The sequence below is a fragment of the Saccopteryx leptura genome, chromosome 13, assembly GCF_036850995.1.
Source record: "Saccopteryx leptura isolate mSacLep1 chromosome 13, mSacLep1_pri_phased_curated, whole genome shotgun sequence".
In the NCBI taxonomy this organism is placed as follows: domain Eukaryota; kingdom Metazoa; phylum Chordata; class Mammalia; order Chiroptera; family Emballonuridae; genus Saccopteryx; species Saccopteryx leptura.
The window spans coordinates 22,410,653-22,430,479 of record NC_089515.1 but is presented as its reverse complement, the minus strand read 5'-3'; the positions used below and the strand labels follow the sequence as shown (position 1 = coordinate 22,430,479).

Genomic DNA, 19,827 nt, shown 5'->3' with positions numbered 1-19,827 from the left:
CATATTGCCATTCTTACTGGACAAGGTGGTGTTTCCGGAATATAGTGACCTTGCTACCATTGCTTGTGAAGCTCTGGACTGCATAGTCTCTTCCAACTAGACCAGGACAAAGGTATTTCCAAGGTTATGTACTCCCTTGATTGATGGCCTCATGATAACCTAAAGCTTGTTTTGCCTCTTTTTTTTTTTTTTCTTTTTCATTTTTCTGAAGCTGGAAACAGGGAGAGACAGTCAGACAGACTCCCGCATGTGCCCGACCGGGATCCACCCGGCACGCCCACCAGGGGCGACGCTCTGCCCACCAGGGGGCGATGCTCAGCCCATCCTGGGCGTCGCCATGTCGCGACCAGAGCCACTCTAGCGCCTGAGGCAGAGGCCACAGAGCCATGCCCAGCACCCAGGCCATCTTTGCTCCAATGGAGCCTTGGCTGCGGGAGGGGAAGAGAGAGACAGAGAGGAAAGTGTAGCGGAGGGGTGGAGAAGCAAATGGGTGCTTCTCCTGTGTGCCCTGGCCGGGAATCAAACCCGGGTCCTCCGCACGCTAGGCTGACGCTCTACCGCTGAGCCAACCGGCCAGGGCATTGTTTTGCCTCTTGTAACTAAGATAATTCTTCCCAAATATTTAAGGCTAGATTCCTGAAATTTGTCTAGGTTGACACACAATGCAATATATGGATGGTTTATCATGCAGTTGTATACTTGAAACCTATATAATCTTATTAACCTTTGTCACCCCAATATATTTAATTAAAAACAAAGAAAAATTGCCTAGGTTAAAGTCTTCTTGTATGAAAATTTTGAGATAAAATGGGAAAATAGGGTTAACAGGTGAACTTATAAAAAACCCTGTTCCCTTTTCTTAGCATTCACTAAATTAAATTCTAAAGACAGTGCACTAAATAAACGCTGTATCAGTGACAATCTGCGATTCGTAAATTAGTCATAATGGGCACTGTGCAATTAATTTCCGTTTACTATCTCTTGTATACTAGAATCTTTTCAGGATCTTTCTCCTACGCAGCTTCAACAAGATGCTTATAAATGAGGTTTGTTGTGCGGTAGATAATACACACATCGGTAAGCATTGTTTCTTTATCTTTTCATATTGTTGAAAAGTTGCTGGCTTTCTGACTAGGATTTAAGGCAGTGACTCTTAGCTCTGGGATTCCACTGTGCACCAGTAAGCACTGGTGCTTGAAAGAACAAACACCTTGGATGATCTTGAGTCATCCTTGAAGGATCTTGGTTTGATATTTCTCGAAACCTTTCCCAGTATACCTGCTTATTACCTATGTCCATGACAGCATTGTACCAAATCCCATGCCTTCCACCAGTCTGACTTGTATCTCAGCACCCTTCGTCTGGTCTTCTGGATACATGTCTTGCTTCACATCTTTCTTTAGTGTTCCTAATGTGGAGAAGGACAAAATAAACAAATCAAAGCCCTCAAATTAAAACACAATAATACATTAAAAATAATTCAATGAAAGTAATAAAAATTATTTCCAACTCAATTCTGTAGACTTCAATTTGTTTTATTTTATCTTATTATTTTATTTAGAAATTAAATTTAACAGGGTGACATTGATCAGTAAAAATACATGGGTTCCAGGTAAACATCTCCATAGTGTTGGAACTGTCAATTGCATTGTGTGCCTATCACCCAAAGTCAAATAATTTCCTATCACCATGTATTTCTCATTTACTCTCCCCTGGGTAACAACTTTACTTTTATCTGTGTTCATAAGTCTCAGTTTTGTATCCCACTTATATGGGAAATCATATACTTCTTAGCTTTTTCTGATTCACTTATTTCACTAAGCATAACATTCTCAAGGTCTGTCCATGTTGTAAATGGCAATATGTCATCATTTCTTATGGCTGAATAGTATTCTACTATATGCATATACTACATCTTCTTTATCTAATTCTCTATCAAGGGACACTTTGGCTGTTTTCATGTCTTGGATACTGTGAATAATAATGCAATGAACATGAGGGTGCATGTGTCTTTACATATCATTGTTGCTGAGTTTTTGGGTTAGATACCCAGTAAAGGGATTGCTGGGCCATATGGTAATTCTATTCCTTTTTTTATGACAGAGACAGAGAGATACAGAGAGGGACAGACAGACAGGAAGGGAAAGAGATAAGAAGCATCAATTCTTTGTTGCGGCACCTACATTGTTCATTGATGGCTTTCTCATATGTGCCTTGATGGGGTGGGGGGATTCCAGCTGAGCCAATGACCCCTTGCTCAAGCCAGCGACCTTGGGCTTCAAGCCAGTGACTTTTGGGCTCAAGCCAGCAACCATGGGGTAATGTCTATGTTCCCACACTCAATCCAGTGACCTTGCACTCTAGCTGGTAAGCCTGCAATCAAGCCTGATGAGCCCATGATCAAGCTGGTGACTTTGGGATTTCAAACCTGGGTCCTCCGTGTCCCAGTCCAAAGCTCTATCTAATGCACCACTGCCTGGTTAGGCTATAATTCTTTTCTTAATATTTTGAGGAACCTCCACCACTGTCTTCCATAATGGTTATACTGTTTACATCCCCACCAGCAGTGAAGGGTGTTCCTTTTCTTCCACAGCCTCTCCAACACTTGTAATTACATGTTTTGTTGATAATAGCCAATTTAACAGGTGTGAGGGGGTATCTCATTGTATAGTTTTGATTTACATTTCTTTAATGGCTAGCAAAGAGGAGCAGCTTTTGTATATCTATTTGTTATTTGTATGTCTTCATGGGAGAAGTGTCTGTTCTGGTTCTCTCCTCATTTTTTAATTGGATTGATTGCTTGTTTGTTGAGCTTTGTGAGTTCTCTAAATATTTTAGAGAGTAACCCTTTACCAGAGCTGTTGTTTGTGAATATCAACTCCCATGTGGTTGGCTGCCTTTTTGTTTTTTTGGTTTCTTTTTCTGTGCAGAAGCTTTTTAGTTGGATATAGTCTCATTCATTTATTTTTGCCTTTACTTCCCTTGTCATTGGGGTCCAATTCATAAAACATTTCTATGGCCAAGGTCCATGAGTTTAGTACCTATGTTTTCTTCTACGTAATTTATTATTTCAGGTCTTATATTTAGGTCTTTGATCCATTTTGAATTAATTTTTGTGCAAGGAAACGAACTGTAGTCAACTTTCCTCTTTTTGCACGTGACTCTCCAATTTTCCCAGCACCACTTATTGAAGAGGCTTTCTTTTCTCTATTGTGTGTTTTTGGCTCCTTGTCAAAGATTATTGACCCATATATTTCATTTTTCTAAAAAATGTGGCACTTCTTTTTCCTTCTCCGGTAGGATTAGACTTGCTTTCTAAAAAATACTGGAAATAAATATCTTGCTGAAAAATAATATGGCTATCAATTTATTAAATTTATCTCTGTTAGACTTTTATAAAAGAGAACTGGAGGAGGCACAGAGGCTACTGACTTAAGTGACAATTACCATCTGTGGGGCATGTGATGTCTGGGCTACCATGGGGTGATGCTTCAAATAAAGGTTCTGCCAAATGTTCCCACTGAGATGAACCTAGCTCCTTTGGCCAGGCACTGGTAAGCCACTGAATATTTGGACAAGCAAAGCTAGAAACCCTTGAGCAACCTTCACTCATCCATGTAGCAGATGTTTATTGAGCATGTGTTTCATGGAGGCTGGCAAAGGAGACCAGAGGATGTGATGTCCCTGACGTCCTCTGCCTTTAAGGAATTTGACATCTAGGTACAAAGTGAGATGAAGACAAGTGAAAAACACACACACACACACACACATACACACACACAAAAGCAGAACTAATATTTATAAATTTTAAAATATCTTAAACATTTCAGAATCATATCATATCAAATTATATTAAATTTGTGTTACCACATTGCTGGTAAAAGGCAGAGATTGTTCTGTTAGAGCACTTCGGAGCCCTCATGGAAGGTAGAGAATTTAAATGGGCCTTAAAGAAAAGTCTGGGCAGGGAGGAGGCTGGACTTTCTAGTCAGGACAGGAGCATTAGCAAAGATAAGAATGTTGGCATAAGCCCAGTGATTTGAAAAAACTTATAGGGAATGCTTGGCAAGAGCATATGGTTGTGTTTGAGACGTCAAGTCTAAGAACAACACGAGAGCCCTCACTGAGGAGCCAGGCTTGGTTACTATGCCAGGTTGAGGGGTGGAGTTTCTGGTGGAAGGGAAATGGTACGTTCAGAGCTGGGCTGGGAGAGATCCATCAGGCAGTGTGAAAGGGGCCACATGGTTTGGAGCAGGGCAGGGGCAGAGTGCCAGAGATTTCTACTCCACGGCGAAGGTCAGTCAACCACTTTCCGAGTTGGGAGGTGCTCTTGCTGCTGTCTACACTGCGGTCTCCTCACTGCCCTACCTTTAAGCCACACCTGCCATAGTTGCAGCACAGTGCTCACATGGACAGATATCTATCTAGCTTCTCAGTTGTTCCAAGGGCAGGCAACAGGTTAGCATCATCTTATTGACAGTCTTGAAAGGGGTAATGGGAAACTGTGGCTGTGTGTTTGGAGACAGAGAAAGAGAGAAAAAAATATTATAAAGGTAAATCTGGCCCACCAGGTGGTGGTACCGTAAATAGAGCGTCGGACTGAGACACAGAGGACCCGGTTTTGAAACCCTGAGGTGGCTGGCTTGAGCAAGGGATCACTGGCTCTGCTGTAGCCCCTGGTCAACGCATGTATGAGAAAGCAATCAATGAACAACTAAGGTACCACAACGAAAAATTGATGCTTCTCCTTTCTCTCCCTTACTGTCTGCCCCTATCTGACCCTCTCTCTGTCTCTGTCACCAAAAAAAAAAAAAAAAAAAAAAAAGAGTATTATCTTCTCCTTGCAGATTTACAGAATATTTAGAAAGAAATAGAAAAATATAAAGGGAAAAAGAACATTTTTTCATGATCTTGCCACACAGTAACAACTTCTGTTAACATGGAGTGAGTTTACTTGGGTATAAAGACAGACATAAAATATAAACAATTTTTAATTAAATGGAGATTATGCTTCCTGTGTTTTTAGCCTGCTTTTTATGCACAGTTTAAACATATGATTATTTTTCATGTGTCATAAAATGATTTGAATTCATACTTAATGGAGGCATAATATTCCATTGAATAGAGTTAGCCTACTGTATTTAATCATTCTATCAACTATTTGGGCTGTTTCCAATTTTTTATTATTATAAATAACACTGAGATGAACATACAGGTGGATAAACCTTTTATCGAGTCCCTGATGGTTTCTTTGGACAGAATCCTAGAAGAGAAATTACAGGGTCAAAAATATAAATATTTATAAGATTTTGTTCCATAGTGCCACATTGCTTTCCAGAACAGTCATGCCAACTTATACTTGTATCAGTGCCGTCTGCACACTTCACTCCATTGCCTTTGCACTGACCACCGACCTTCTCCACGTTGCTAAATTCAACGGCCAGTTCTCAGGACTCATCTTACTTAACTGTTGGTGGCATTTGACACATTGGACATTCTCTTCCCGGATACACTTTCTTTCCTTGATGTTTAGGTTTGGAGGATACTACAGTTGTCCTCCTTCTCCCTGGTCCCTCCTCATCTCTTTGAACCTGAACCTGAAACAGTATAGTAGAGCCTAGTTCTTCAGGCTCTTTCCAATCTCTGTTTGCTGTCCTGGTGATCTCCCGATCCACAGCTTCAAATGCTATCGAAGCACTGATGTCTTCTGAGTTCTTAGCTGCAGGTAAGCCCGCTATCTGGAAAATGAACTTAGTACATCTATTGTCTGTCTACTTAACATTCCCTTTTGGATATCTATGAGGCATCTGGACTTTTAAAACCCAAATTCCTTATTTTTAAAGCCCCAACCTGCCTCTGCTATGTGATTTCCTGTCTCCTAAATGCTCAATTTTCCCAGTTGTTCAGACAAAAAACTATTAGACAATTTGATGTATTTACAATTTTTAATTATCTTAAGCAACACTGAGATGAATGTGTAGGTATAAAATTCTTAATGGGTCTCCTCAGTTTCTCCAGCACCCCACATCTAACCTGTAAGTGGACCCTTTTGACTTTCACTTTAAAATATACCCAGACATAGACCTATTTCAGTACCTTGGCACTTCATCCGAGCCCAGGCCACCAGCCTCTCCCATCTGGATCTTTGCAGTGGCTTTGAACTGGTCTCTCTGATTCTATACCTGCATCCCCCACCTCCCATAATGCTCTGTTCCACCATAGTGGCAGCCAGAATGGAAGGATCAAAATGCAAGCCATAGCCTTTCAGTGCCTCGCTCAAAGCCTAAGGCTTTCCACATCACTTGGGGTAAAGCCTGGGTGCTTGTCTCACCTGCTGACTCCATTAAGAATGCTCCACCCCTTTCTCTCTGTTCTAGCTCACCGGACTTCTACAACCGTTTTTTAAATGTTGCCTCCTCAATGAGGCCTTTCCTGAATTTCAGAACTCTTTCCATCTTGTAGAACATAGAGCCTACACCCATTAAACAGCCACTAATAATTTCCCTTTCCCCCAGCCCCTGGCACCCACCATTCTACTTTGGGTCCCTATGAATTTGACTCCTCTAATTACCGCATATAAGTAGAAATCATATAGTATTTTGTTTTGTGATTGGCTTATTTTATTTGACACAATGACACAATGTCCTTACACTCCATCCATGTTGGAGCATGTGCCAGAAGTTCCTTACTCCTAAAGACTGATTAAGTTTCTATTGTATGTATGCACCACTTTTCTTATCCATTCCTCTATCAATGCACACGGGGGTTTCTTCTACCTTTTGGTTATTGTGATAACACTTACAAACACGAGTGTACAGGTATTACTTTGAGGCCCTGCTTTCAGTTCTCTTGGCTATATACTTAGAAAAAAATGCTGCATTATATGTAATTTTATTTTTAATTTTTTGAGGAACTGCCATACTGTTTTCCATAGCAGCTGAATCATTTTGCATTCCCACCAACAAGGTACAAGGTTCTAATTCTCTACATCCTTGCCAACACCTATTATAGTCTGTTTTTACATCCTGGTGGATATGAGGTGATGTCTTATTTGTGATTTTTATTTGTATTTCCCTAATGATTAGTGATATTAAGCATGTTTTATGTGCCTTTTGGCCATTTATATATATATTTGGAAAAATAGACATTCAACTCCTTTGCCTATTTTTTGTTATGGCTCAGTTCTTGTTTTGTGCTATTTAATTTTCTTTTGATTGGCTTTATGATTTTTGCTTTGTTGATGATGCTTAGGTTAAATTCTGAAGGACAGAAAGGTGGAAGGGTGGGGATTCTAACATTGGGAAAGAGAATGGTATGTATAAATGGTATAGGCAAAAGAAACATGCATATAGCCATAAATATACATTGATGTCCTATCTGTAAAGTGTATATATAATTTATATATTTCCCCCATAAGATTATGTATATGTATATGTGTATGTATATATTTATATATATATGTAACGTATATGTATATGTATTATGACAAGGTTTCTCAACGGCAGCACCATTGACATTTTGTGTTGAATAATTGTGGGAGGCTGTCCTGTGCATTATATGTTCTATCCACTAGATGCCAATAACTCCTCCCTACCCCTAGTTGTGACAATTAAAATATTTCCATTCATTGGTAAATGTCCCCTGGAGGCAACCCCTTCCCTTAACCTGTTGAGTATCATTGTTATAAGAGGAGATGTTAGATATTGATATATAGATAAATAGATAGATAGGAGGTGAGATGATGGATACTGATATATTGTTATGTTATGATTAAAAGCCTGATCTATAACAGGATCTGTTTGTGTGTTAGGTCAATATTCACCATATCAATTATGTCAGTAGGTTCAGGGGTCAGCCTAAAGACTATCTCTCTTCTTTGTGAGCTTGTATTGATATTATTGTATTTCTTATTGAGTACAAGCTGTCCTAAGGGTCTCCCATTAAGACTTGATTGTGCCCTGGCCGGTTGGCTCAGCGGTAGAGCGTCGGCCTAGCGTGCGGAGGACCCGTGTTCGATTCCCGGCCAGGGCACACAGGAGAAGCGCCCATTTGCTTCTCCACCCCTCCGCCGCGCTTTCCTCTCTGTCTCTCTCTTCCCCTCCTGCAGCCAAGGCTCCATTGGAGCAAAGATGGCCCGGGCGCTGGGGATGGCTCTGTGGCCTCTGCCCCAGGTGCTAGAGTGGCTCTGGTCGCAACATGGCGACGCCCAGGATGGGCAGAGCATCGCCCCCTGGTGGGCAGAGCGTAGCCCCTGGTGGGCGTGCCGGGTGGATCCCAGGTCGGGCGCATGCGGGAGTCTGTCTGACTGTCTCTCCCTGTTTCCAGCTTCAGAAAAATGAAAAAAAAAAATAATAATAATAAAAAAAAAAAGACTTGATTGTATAATAAATCATAGTATTTCTCTTTCTTTTCTTTTTTTTGTGTGACAGAGACAGACAGGGACAGACAGACAGGGACAGACAGATAGGAAGGGAGAGAGATGAGAAGCATCAATTCTTCCTTGCAGCACCTTAACTATTCATTGATTGCTTTCCCATATGTGCTTTGACCAAGGGGTTACAGTAGAGCAAGTGACCTCTTGTTCAAGCCAGCAACCTTGGGCTCAAACTGGTGAGCCTTGCTCAAACCAGGTGAGCCAGCACTCAAGCCTGTGACCTTGAGGTTTCGAACCTGAGTCCTCCGTGTCCCAGTCTGGTGCTCTATTTACTGCGCCACTGCCTGGTCAGGCAGTATTTCTCTTTTTTGGTTCAGAGGAAGGCTACTTACTACTTTCCTGAGATTGTCTTCAAAGCATTGGACTAGAATTTGTTTTCTTTGCATTTCTGAGATCTCTGGCAGAGTTAGGAATTGAGAAACCTTTAGTCACACCCATTTTATAAATTGTACACAGGAGAGAAAGAGAGGACGAGAATTGAATAAAGTCATGTGTTCACCAATGATAGTGTATGACTCACAGCCACAGGGAAGAGTACATTCTGAAAAGATTTCTGGGGAGAATTTTGACATTTCCAATACCAATTTTCACTGGTTTAGACACAGATAAACTTACAGGCTTTTGAAGTTGTAAGTTGACTTAGCACATTCCCCTGTCTGAGTCTTGTCTTTTGCAATTTGCAATACACCATTAAAATTAGGGCCACTGTTATTCAACTGTCCCAGGAATTTCCTGCAAAAAGCATTGCAGGTAAAAAAGAAAGAAAGAAAGAAAGAAAGAAAGAAAGAAAGAAAGAAAGAAAGAAAGAAAGAAAGAAAGAAAGAAAGAAAGAAAGAAAGAAAGAAAGGAAGGAAGAAAAGAGTAAGAAAGAAAGGAAAGAAAGAAAGGAAAACATCATTGCACCACCTGTATATTGGTAAACTCTAAAAGTCATCCATCTTGGATGTGAGGTACAGACAGCTCATGTATCATGAATGCCAAACACAGAGACTGAGTGTCTGAGGTCCTCACTCCTGAGGCTGTGGTGTGTTTGGTTGCTTCATGGGTTGGAGCCTCCCACAGAAGAGATGAGAGTTGTCATTCAAAGTGGCAATTGTATTTAGCAAATTGACTCAATTACCTACTGATTGGTGTTCATTTTGGCAGTGTTGATGTTTGTTAACAGAATATTTTTTAAATTATTATCAGGGGGTGTAAAATGTATGCCAAATAAATGTAAAATGTAGGTTTTTTTCCTCTACCCTTTAATTTTTTTAAGTATGGTAAAAAAAAAAATCACATAATGGAACATCTACCCTCTTATCAAGCAAGCTCCTCCAATTGTTCCCCACAGTACTGTTAATGATAAGAAGAATATTGTACAGCAGATCACTGGTACTTCATCATCTTACATGACTGAAGCTTTATACAGTTAAATAATAAAAATCTAAATGAATACATTTTAACAATACAGTTAGCTTTATTAAACGATTCATGAACCGGCAGCTTCCTATCTAGCAAGTAGAGAGGTTTTCAAAGGCAGAGAGTTGTAAGGCGGAGGGGTGAACGAAGGAAGTGATGTGCACCGAATGCATTTTTCCAGGCCGGGTCACCCTCTTAAGGGGAATGGACGGGGTCTGTCAGGACTTCCTCCTACTGCTGACCAGGAAATTCTAGGTTGGTTGGTGAAAGGTTACATTTCTGGGGAAGGTAGAAGCTGTCATTAGGGTAGTTATTATCTTGGTTTGCTGACATTGGGCCTTACCACAGGTGACTTCATTTTGGGTCTGTCATCCCTATTTTATCATACCCATTGAACAGTTACTCCCCATTTTCCTCATCCCCTCCTTTTTTATTCCCAAAGCTCAGAAATGATGGGAGCAAAGTGGGAGGCAAATAATCCCCAATCACTTCTGTTTGTCTCCAACTGGCTGGACATTGCTTCTGATTATAGTTGTGCTCTTATCCTGGGTGATTTGAGGATAAAGGTTCATGTTTATTTAGAAGCTATGGGTCTGTACTAAGCTCTTTTAATCATTGTCTTATTTAATTATCTCAATAGCCTTGTGAATTAGATATGAATGTTATCTGCTTTTTTAATAGATAAGATAACAGATTGGGAACATTGAATAATGTCCTCACATTTACACATAAAATAGCAGACTGAGGATTTGAACTCAAGGCACCTGTTCACAGTCCATAGCACTAATAACTGCTAAACCAAATTTGGAATACTCCTCTCCCGGCACATGCAGACACCCACTGCAGGTTTTATGTCAGGGAAAAGCTGGGTAAAGAATCAAAAGAAAATGAAGCAAAGAAAAACAAAGCAAAAAATAAGTCTCCAGTGGGACCTCTTTCCTGTTCATATTGTTGGAATCTCATGAATGCGGCGCTCACAGGCATCCCCTCGGGCTCTATGTCTCTATATCTGGGATTAAAAATTGAGGGGCAAAGGTTGTAAATGTTTTTGTTTTTGTAGAAACAAGTGATTATAATGTTAACAGGAGTCACACTACTTCACAAATTCAGTCCACTGACATTTAATCTGGACACATTTTTTTTTTAATTTCCATTTGAAATATTTTAGAGGAAAGGTGGTCGCTTCCCATTCTAGAACAGTCCTCACCACTCCTCGTCTGGCTTCAGGTGCTTCACTCACTGTTTATCTGCTCTGCCCTCTTAGGTATTCGTGTTTGATGATAGAAATGTGGCCTGACCAGGTGGTGGCGCAGTGGATAGAGTGTCGGACTGGGATGCGGAGGACCCAGGTTCAAAACCTGAGGTTGTTGGCTTGAGCATGGTCCAGCTGGAGTGTGGGCTCACCAGCTTGAGCGTGGGGTTGCTAGCTTAAGCATAGGATCATAGACATGACCCCATGATCACTGGCTTGAGCCCAAAGGTCGCTGGCTTGAAGCCTAAGGTCATTGGCTTGAGCAAGGGGTCACTTGTTCTGTTGTAGCCTCCCCCCCCCCCCCGTCAAGGCACATATGAGAAAGCAATCAATGAACAACTAAGGTGTCGCAGTAAAGAACTGATGCTTCTCTTTTCCTTCCTGTCTGTCCCTAGCTGTCCCTCTCTCTGTCTCCCTCTCTGTCTCTGTCTCTGTCACAAAAAAAAAAAAGAAGAAACAACAACAACAAAAAAATGATAGAAATGTGGGTGGACAGGGGATGGTTTTCTTTATGTCAGTAGTATATTAATATACATTACACATATTTTATCTGGCAACAACTTCTGATGAGACATTTGTTCCCTTATTTATTTTAATATTGTGGTCTCCTCCTCTTCCTTCTCTTTTTTTTGACATTAACATTACTTTTTGTGTGTGGGTTTTTTTTGTTGTTCTTATTTCTTTAATTTATTTTTTATATCCTCTTGGCCATGGGTATGTATGTGTCAGAGAAAGAAATGGACTTTTTTTTTTTGTATTTTTCTGAAGCTGGAAATGGGGAGAGACAGTCAGACAGACTCCCGCATGCGCCTGACCGGGATCCACCCAGCATGCCCACCAGGGGCGACGCTCTGCCCACCAGGGGGCGATGCTCTGCCCCTCCGGGGGTCGCTCTGCCACAACCAGAGCCACTCTAGCGCCTGGGGCAGAGGCCAAGGAGCCATCCCCAGTGCCCGGGCCATCTTTGCTCCAATGGAGCCTTGGCTGCGGGAGGGGAAGGGAGAGACAGAGAGGAAGGAGGGGGGTGGAGAAGCAAATGGGCGCTTCTCCTATGTGCCCTGGCCGGGAATCGAACCCGGGTCCCCCGCACGCCAGGCCGACGCTCTACCGCTGAGCCAACTGGCCAGGGCCAGAAATGGACTTTTATGCACCTGCTTTTTTTTTCCTTTTGGAGATACTAACTAAAGTGATGATGACCTGCTTCTCCGACTTCTACTATCCCTTAGTAAAGATCTGATTTCAAGGTCTGGTAGAGTGCTGGTGTGTGTGGGGGAAGGTAATTATATCTGAGTTGATCAGACAAGGTCAAAGTCCAATTGCTTTTCTCCTCTGAGCCTCATTTTCCTTCTCTGGAAATGCAGGTAATGAGAGTTCACGTGATGCACGCACGGTTTTGATAGAATACCCAGTAAAGTGCCCACCGCTTTAGAAATCAGCACATGTAGGCTGCTGTTCCCCTTGCTTTTATTCTTCTTGGAAATGAGGATTGAATATAGACACTGCCAGTGATATCAGAGCATATAAAAGGATTTCTGATGAGAATGTCAGGGAAAAATTGCAATAAAAACGTGCTCATGCCAGCCAAAGCTCCCGAAAACCAGCACACCATGTCAATGTGCCTTATACATAAATTCACTTCTGTGCTCACTTGCACATACACGCCACATCGGTGTCTGTGTAAGCATGTGTGCATGCATGGCTGAGGCATTTGTGTGCAGACCACTGTGCTTATGTATGCAAGTGTGTGTGTGTGTGTGTGTGTGTGTGTGTGTGTGTATGTATGTATGTGTGTGTATGTATAGAAAGAAACAAGGCTGGAGGAAAAGGAGACATTGTAGTAGCTACTTGACAGTAACCTTATTCATTATATTGTAAGTCATAGCATATAAAATAAAACTTGTTTATAACGTTGGTCTTATCTCTTAATTAAAATCATGGGCATGCATCTTCTTTATACCTGCATGAAATAAGGAGTTTAACTTCTCTGCACCCAGGGAAAAATTATTCCATTGCCTGTTATGCAACCCCTCAGTGCATGGTGTGAAGCAAGAGAAGGTGATCATGGATAGCACATTCTCACCCGGCGCATCTGTCCTCTCCAACTCTGCACGGAGCGTGAATGCATCCTCTGAGGATTCCTCGAGAGCGGCCGGGGTGCCTTTCCCAGTTATTCCCACCCCATCACAGTGCTAGGGGAGGGGAGAGTTATTCCATCTCTGAATAACCTGTCTGAGAGCGCTTCCCCTGGATCAGCAATTTTACCGCTGTGCCGTGGCACACGGGGGGTGCTGCAAGGATTTTTCAAACATGTAGTACCTGACTATTTAGTCAGGAGTGTTTACCTTTTTTTCCTTAAATTGTCAAATAAAAAAATGACAATGGCCAGCACAACAATAGCCATCTGGTAGGAATGAATCAAAATTTCACCTATTTTCTTTTGTCAGATTGGCAAAAAATAGAATATATCTCTCAGTGTGCCATGAGATGAAAAAAGGTTGAAGATCGCTGTCCTGGATTATTTAGACATGAATGAAAAACATTATGCATTCATTTCCTTAAAATTTGCTGATAACTAGTAATATTTCAATAAAACCAAAGCAAATATTTGAGAAATAGAAAGTAAGCTGGTTTTGGAAGCTGTGAAAGGAATAGAAGAAATATAGGACTATGGGTCTTAGCAGTTAAAGGGATTGAGTTTGTTTTAAAGATTAGTTTATTATACTAATATATTCTATGCTAACATTTTAACAATCCTTCGATTTAATAGTTTTATTTTAAAAGGTATAGAAATATTTATTTTTTGGCTTTATCTTGTACTTTGGGTCCCATGATTCAGACCGTGCATAGAAGTCATCTGGACATCTGGTGGCACTTTAGTCAAAGACAAGAAAAACTGTGAGAGAAAATAAGCTCATTTGCTTATCCAGTCCCTCAGTAAACGTTGGGAACTTAAAGGTGTTCGGGTTGAGCTGGATGCAGCCAGAGCCATAAACAGGAGACAGATTATGCCAGGCAGTTTTAGGGATTTGAGAATATGAGAGGATACGTGATAAGCCATTGAGTGTTTTTGAGTAGCAGAATGTCAGAATCAGATTTGTGTTACGTGTGGGCAGATTGTTCTGACCACAGTGTGCAGAGTGAAGTGGAGGGGACAAAGCAGAAAGAGTAAGATTGGCTGGTGATGGTTTGCAGCCATCCAGGACAGAGATGATCATATTTTGGGCAACGGCAATCACAATGGGCAAGGAGAGAATGGATCTGATTTCAGAGTATTTAGTTGGTGAAATACACGGGGCGTAGAGATAAATTATAGACATGAGTGGAAAAGCAGAGTTTAGGATAAATCTCAGTCTTTTGGCTTCATGGGAATTGGTGGTAGAAGCACTCACTAAGCCAGGAAGAAAACACTGGGGGAATAATAGGGCTGGAATGAGGTACATGGTAGGGCATGGTGAGTTTGGGGTGTTTGGGGAACATCCAAATAGAAAAATCCACCAGGAAGCTAAATTTTCATGTCAAAACTAAGAGAAGAAGACTTCTGTTTGAGCTTTAATTTATGGGTTGTCTCCAGAAAGATGGTGATTGAAGGGAAAAAAAATGAGAGTGGAAGAAGTCACTGTGAAACAGTCTGTTGAGCAAAAAGAAAAGAGGGTCAAAGCTGAGGTTGAGGAATGGTCATTTTTATGAGGATAATATAAAGTTGAATATTCAAAAGAGATCAACAGAAACACCAGACAAACATGATGTCAAGGAATTACGATGAAGAGAATGTCCCAAGAAGAATGGAATTGCCAGTGGTTTCAAAGATTCACAGGAGTTTAACTTAACTAAAAGGAAAGGTCTGAATGCCTACATGACTATTGGATTTAAATACTGGAATGGCAATGACACCTTTAGTGGGACCAATGTCATTGAGTTATTATAAATGGAAGTCAAATTACACCTATTGGAGGGGACTTTTTAGTAATTATCAAAAGGTAAATAGTAATCATAGCTATCACTTGTCAAGAGTATTCATTATACCAAGTGCTCAAAGCCAGCTTGGGTATTGTCAGACTCAATTATTGCCATATAAACCAACACCTTTGGAGGTTAAGTCACATTCCAGGGGGACACAGTATGAACAGAGAAATGTGAAGATTTGAGCATGTTTTCTCTGGTGTCAAAGTCTTGCCACTACAACCTTCTGTCCATTTGGCTTGGGAATGACAAACTTTCTTGAGCAGCAAGGTTTGCTTCAAAGTCCTTTGGGGATCTATGCTTTGAAAAATATTGAGAACAAAGGGATCATGAAGCTCTTAAATCAATTGAATCACTAAAACAATTTAGAAAGAACAAAACAAATGAGATTAGAAGGGGATCCTTCTCATGAGTAAAAAAGCAATAAAAGCAATAGTTTGATGTAGAGTGACATGGAGAATTGAGCAGGAAAGAGGGGGAGAGAGGTGTGATGACCCAACGTTAGGGGCCAGAGGACCCGAAGAATGTGTTTCCAGTACTTAAAGAAAGTCCAGTTCATCAAAAAATGAAGCCTCATTTGTATGCACACCTAATCTTGCACAATTTTTCAGCTCAATTCAGCGATGAAGGGCTAAATCATGGGGAAAAAGTACCAATATTTTATATAGATCCCAGATGCCCCTTTCTGTGTAGTGATATACAAGTACAGATGACTTTATACTTATGCTTTAATTTCTTGTATTTATTCTCTTCTACTAAATCTATATTCTACATTTTTTCCTCTCTCTTTTTTTTTCTTCAGATTATGCTTCTTAGTGATCCTGAAATGGAGAGCAGCATCTTGATCAGCTCAGATGAAGGGGCAACCTATCAGAAATACCGGCTCACCTTCTATATCCAGAGTCTGCTCTTCCATCCCAAGCAGGAAGACTGGGTGCTGGCCTACAGTCTGGATCAAAAGGTGAACAAATACCATTTTCATTCATTCACATCTTGTCACCCAGGTGCCACTCGGTGAAAAGCACTTGTGTATTCCATCCAAATTTCAGAGGGGATTCAGTAGCATTTCATTATCCCAAGTACGTTGATTTTGTCTTCAGCAACTAATCTTCCTACTTGCTCTTTAGTATCCAAATATGCAGGCAGGTGTCTTTTATTTATTGGCAATGATCTTTATTATCTCACAGGTTCAAGATGGTTTTCTCCATAACTTTATTCATTTGACCTTTAAGACAACTCCATGAAATAAATAAGAAATGTGAATCATAATACCTTTTTAGTGACTATAGTAAACAGAGATGTTCAAACGCACCCAGCCAGCAGCTGGAGGGACCACAGTTTGAATGTACATTGGCATTTTGCAAGTCTAGGGTGTATTCTATCACATCGTGGTGCCTCTATTTGATAAAACTTGAATATACCATTGTTCTGAGTTTAGTGAAGAAAGCAAAGTTTCAACCATGTCAGCTGCATTATTTTCTAAAAGCACATGTACGATACAGTGGCCCGGTAAGTCCTCCTCTTTGAGTTCCTTATCTATATATTCTTGTATGTGTACTTGACCTTGTCTGTTACAAGTCTCAGAAACCTCTTGAGTCAACATGAACTTCTTATTTCCCCCAACATAGCTGATTCTCTTCCAGTGTTTCCTAATCGTATCCATGTAAATGCAAAAGTCATAAATTTAGGAGACATCCATAATACTTCCTTGTCGGCCTAACCCAGCATCTTTAACCCCTCATCAGGTCTTATCTTCAAATATCTCTTGATTTCATGTACTTCTATTACCACTGCCATTCAACGACAGGTTACATCTGTCATTTGAATTACTGGTATTTCCAGAGCCTCTTCCAGTGTGTTTGTACTATTACTTGAACACTGTATCTTCTGATTTCCTGCCTCTGTTAAAACGTTTTTAGTATTTTCTCATTGCTCACAGAAGGAAGACCACAGTCCTTAGTAGGCTCTATCAGCACCTACTTGGTCTGGTTCCCCCTCTCTCCTGACTCACTGTGGTTACTTCCCCTTGCATGTTTTTTTGCAGCCTCTCACCCCAGCTGTCTTTCTTGCTCCATTTCCTGGGCCTGGAACCTTCTTTCCTAAAGTAAACCTCATCGCTGTCAGATCTCAAATCTACTATCACTTCCTCATGATGTCTACCCTAAACTCCCTGACAAAGTGATGACCCCCTGGTGTTCTTTCTCATAGCACAGTGAGAAGGAACATTGATACCCTTTCATAGCACCTGTCATGGTTGGGATTTTACAATAACTTATGTGACTTTTGGACCGATTGCATTTCTTACTAGGTCAAAACTCTAGGAAGAAGAACTGTCTCACATTTACTCACTGTTATAGCTCCAGATCCTAGCATGGTGCCTGCTACTCAGTAAAGAGTTGATAAGTGGCTGAATTAGTAGATGAGTGCATAAAAAGTTATGGTAATGAACCCTCTATAGGTGACCAAACTATAGTTAAAACAATGGACTTTAGATGTTTCTTCTTTGTATTTCTTGCCATCTCCAGAACCTTACTACATGCTTAATGGCAAACTCTTATGTAATAATGTTGTTGAAAACAATCAATGAAAGGAAATAGGAAAGTCCAAGCCCTGTCTTGCATAGAGAGATCCACAGAATAACCTGGGTTGAACAGCTTCTTCTCTTTGTTCTCTCTCTTAAATCCTGAAATAATTGCTCCTCAGTATATATTTGAATCTGTGATTACCAATGTGAGTGAGCGGTGAGTGAGTCTGTGTGTGCATGTGTATATGCATGCGTGCTGTCAGCACCTTTAAACAATAATTTCAACATAACCTTTATATCTCTCATTAAGGGAGCCTCATGGTGGGCGTCAGGTGCTTAATGCAATCCTCTAAGGACACCCACATGACATTTGCAGAGCAAAAGCCATTGTAAATACATTTCTTTCATGGCATCAAGTGGATATTGTATGAAAGACTTAGCCAAATGTCAGGTAGTCTGAGTTTAGACGCTTAGCATACCCAGGGATTTTGAAGCTATGTTGGGGGGGAAAAAGAATATATATATTATATATATTCTTATATTATATTACATATATATTACTTCAATGTTGTTAAACAACTGGATGGTAATTTAGAAGAAACTCATAACTGCTAAACCATGTTTTTATTTATACGAAGGTAAACTAGATTAGAAGCAACAGATATCTCATGCTAAGAGGTTGATGGACCAAATGCAATGTGCCTTGTGTGTACCTCAAAGGAGCACACCTTCTCTCCATCACCACAGCACTGAGAACACTCGGGCACTGCTCACGAGGTACCTACCCTTATTGATAAAATGCATTCAAAAATACTTTGAGACTTGGTGGCTGCTTTTGCACTTAGCAAAATATTTGGAAATGTGTCCATGGTGCTGATAGATTTTCCTAACCATACTGCGCATTTCTGGATGGATCAATCCTCAGGTACATTTTTTTTGGTTGACATCTTTTGTGTAAAGTGGCTGACTGTTCATCAGGCCCATAAAGTTTCTAACCAGGACCCTGCTATCTTTTTAAATAAATGGTGTGAGGAGGCAGATGATGCCTCTGGCAACATTTGCAGAGATGACATAAAACATCTATACCCTGTCATCCAGGTTGCAGACGAGTTCTTCTTTATTTGGGGGTAATTTATCGGTTTAGAGTCAAGGAGAGTGATGCTGTACAGCAGCAAATGAAGATGTAAGGGTGGTTGAGCTTGATATACAATTGTCTTATTTCAGGCTGCAGCGTCCTCTGAGGTGCATGCATTGAGGCAGCTGGTTTCTTCCAGAGAAAATGAGAAGTGCTAGTGTTAAGGTAACTGCAGCTTCAAAGGGAGATGTTTGTGGTGAGGGGGTGAATCGATGTTTCCATTATTGTGCCTTTGATGAAATGCATTAGCAATTTCTTTAGAATCGGTTAGGCTGTCTGTCTCGTTCTGTTGTGCATATCATAAAAGACCTAATTGAATGACATTTTAAAGGGACCATATCCAATTGCTTTACCTTCCAAATTGCTACCCCAAAGCTGCAGGAGACTTGCCAGGACATCTCACTTGGTAAAAGCACTGCTAAGAGATCTAAGGAAATACCTTCTGGATAGAACAAATTTGTATCTGTAAATTGAGAGATGCACATAGTGTTGTGTTAGTGGAGCTGCCTCATGGCAACTTTTGAATCAGCTGGGAAACATGGCCACCTTGTACTGGTCAAGGCCAGGTGGTAGGTTAAGGTCACCCACGTCTTCCATCTTCCAAATCTGCAAAGGGATGAGGAGGTAGGATTCAAAGGCACCTTGCACTTGGCCCTGTTGGAGGGCCATGCCTCTTCCGTTCTGATGTGTCTCAACACAGCAAAGTCCTTTCTGTTTGCCCCTCAGTTTGATTTGGTCTTTGGAGCAAGTCTTTCCACTCTGACCATCCTATGAGAATCCCAGTTCTTTCTCATTTCTGTGCCAGTTCCTGCATTTTAATGTAAAAGTACTCAGTACTTAGTAAGGACAAGTTTGCAGATACTTTGTAAGAATTTTTGTGATTAGAAAACAACCAAGAAAAGTAATAGGTTACGGCTGAGTAAATTGGAAAAACAGAAACAAAAACAAAAACACCTCCTCCCTTCCCTTTCCTTGCCTTCCCTTCCCCCCTCCCCTCCTCGCCAAAGCTGTAGAACATCTTGAGGACTAAATGCTTACCTGTTGTTTGTCTTCATTGGGCTGTTTTTTCACTGATGACTGAAACAGCCTCCTTTGTGATGTTTTGGATTGCCTGGAAAGCC

At 40.9% G+C, this 19,827-nt stretch overlaps 1 protein-coding gene across 1 annotated transcript in view; it reads left to right on the top strand.

The window, feature by feature from the left end:
* SORCS3 (sortilin related VPS10 domain containing receptor 3) overlaps positions 1-19,827 on the top strand; it is a 631,295-nt gene that overhangs the window by 325,778 nt on the left and 285,690 nt on the right. The window contains exon 4 of the mRNA XM_066355178.1: positions 15,850-16,008. Coding sequence (XP_066211275.1) covers positions 15,850-16,008 — 159 coding nt within the window. The remainder of the gene's footprint in view (positions 1-15,849; positions 16,009-19,827) is intronic.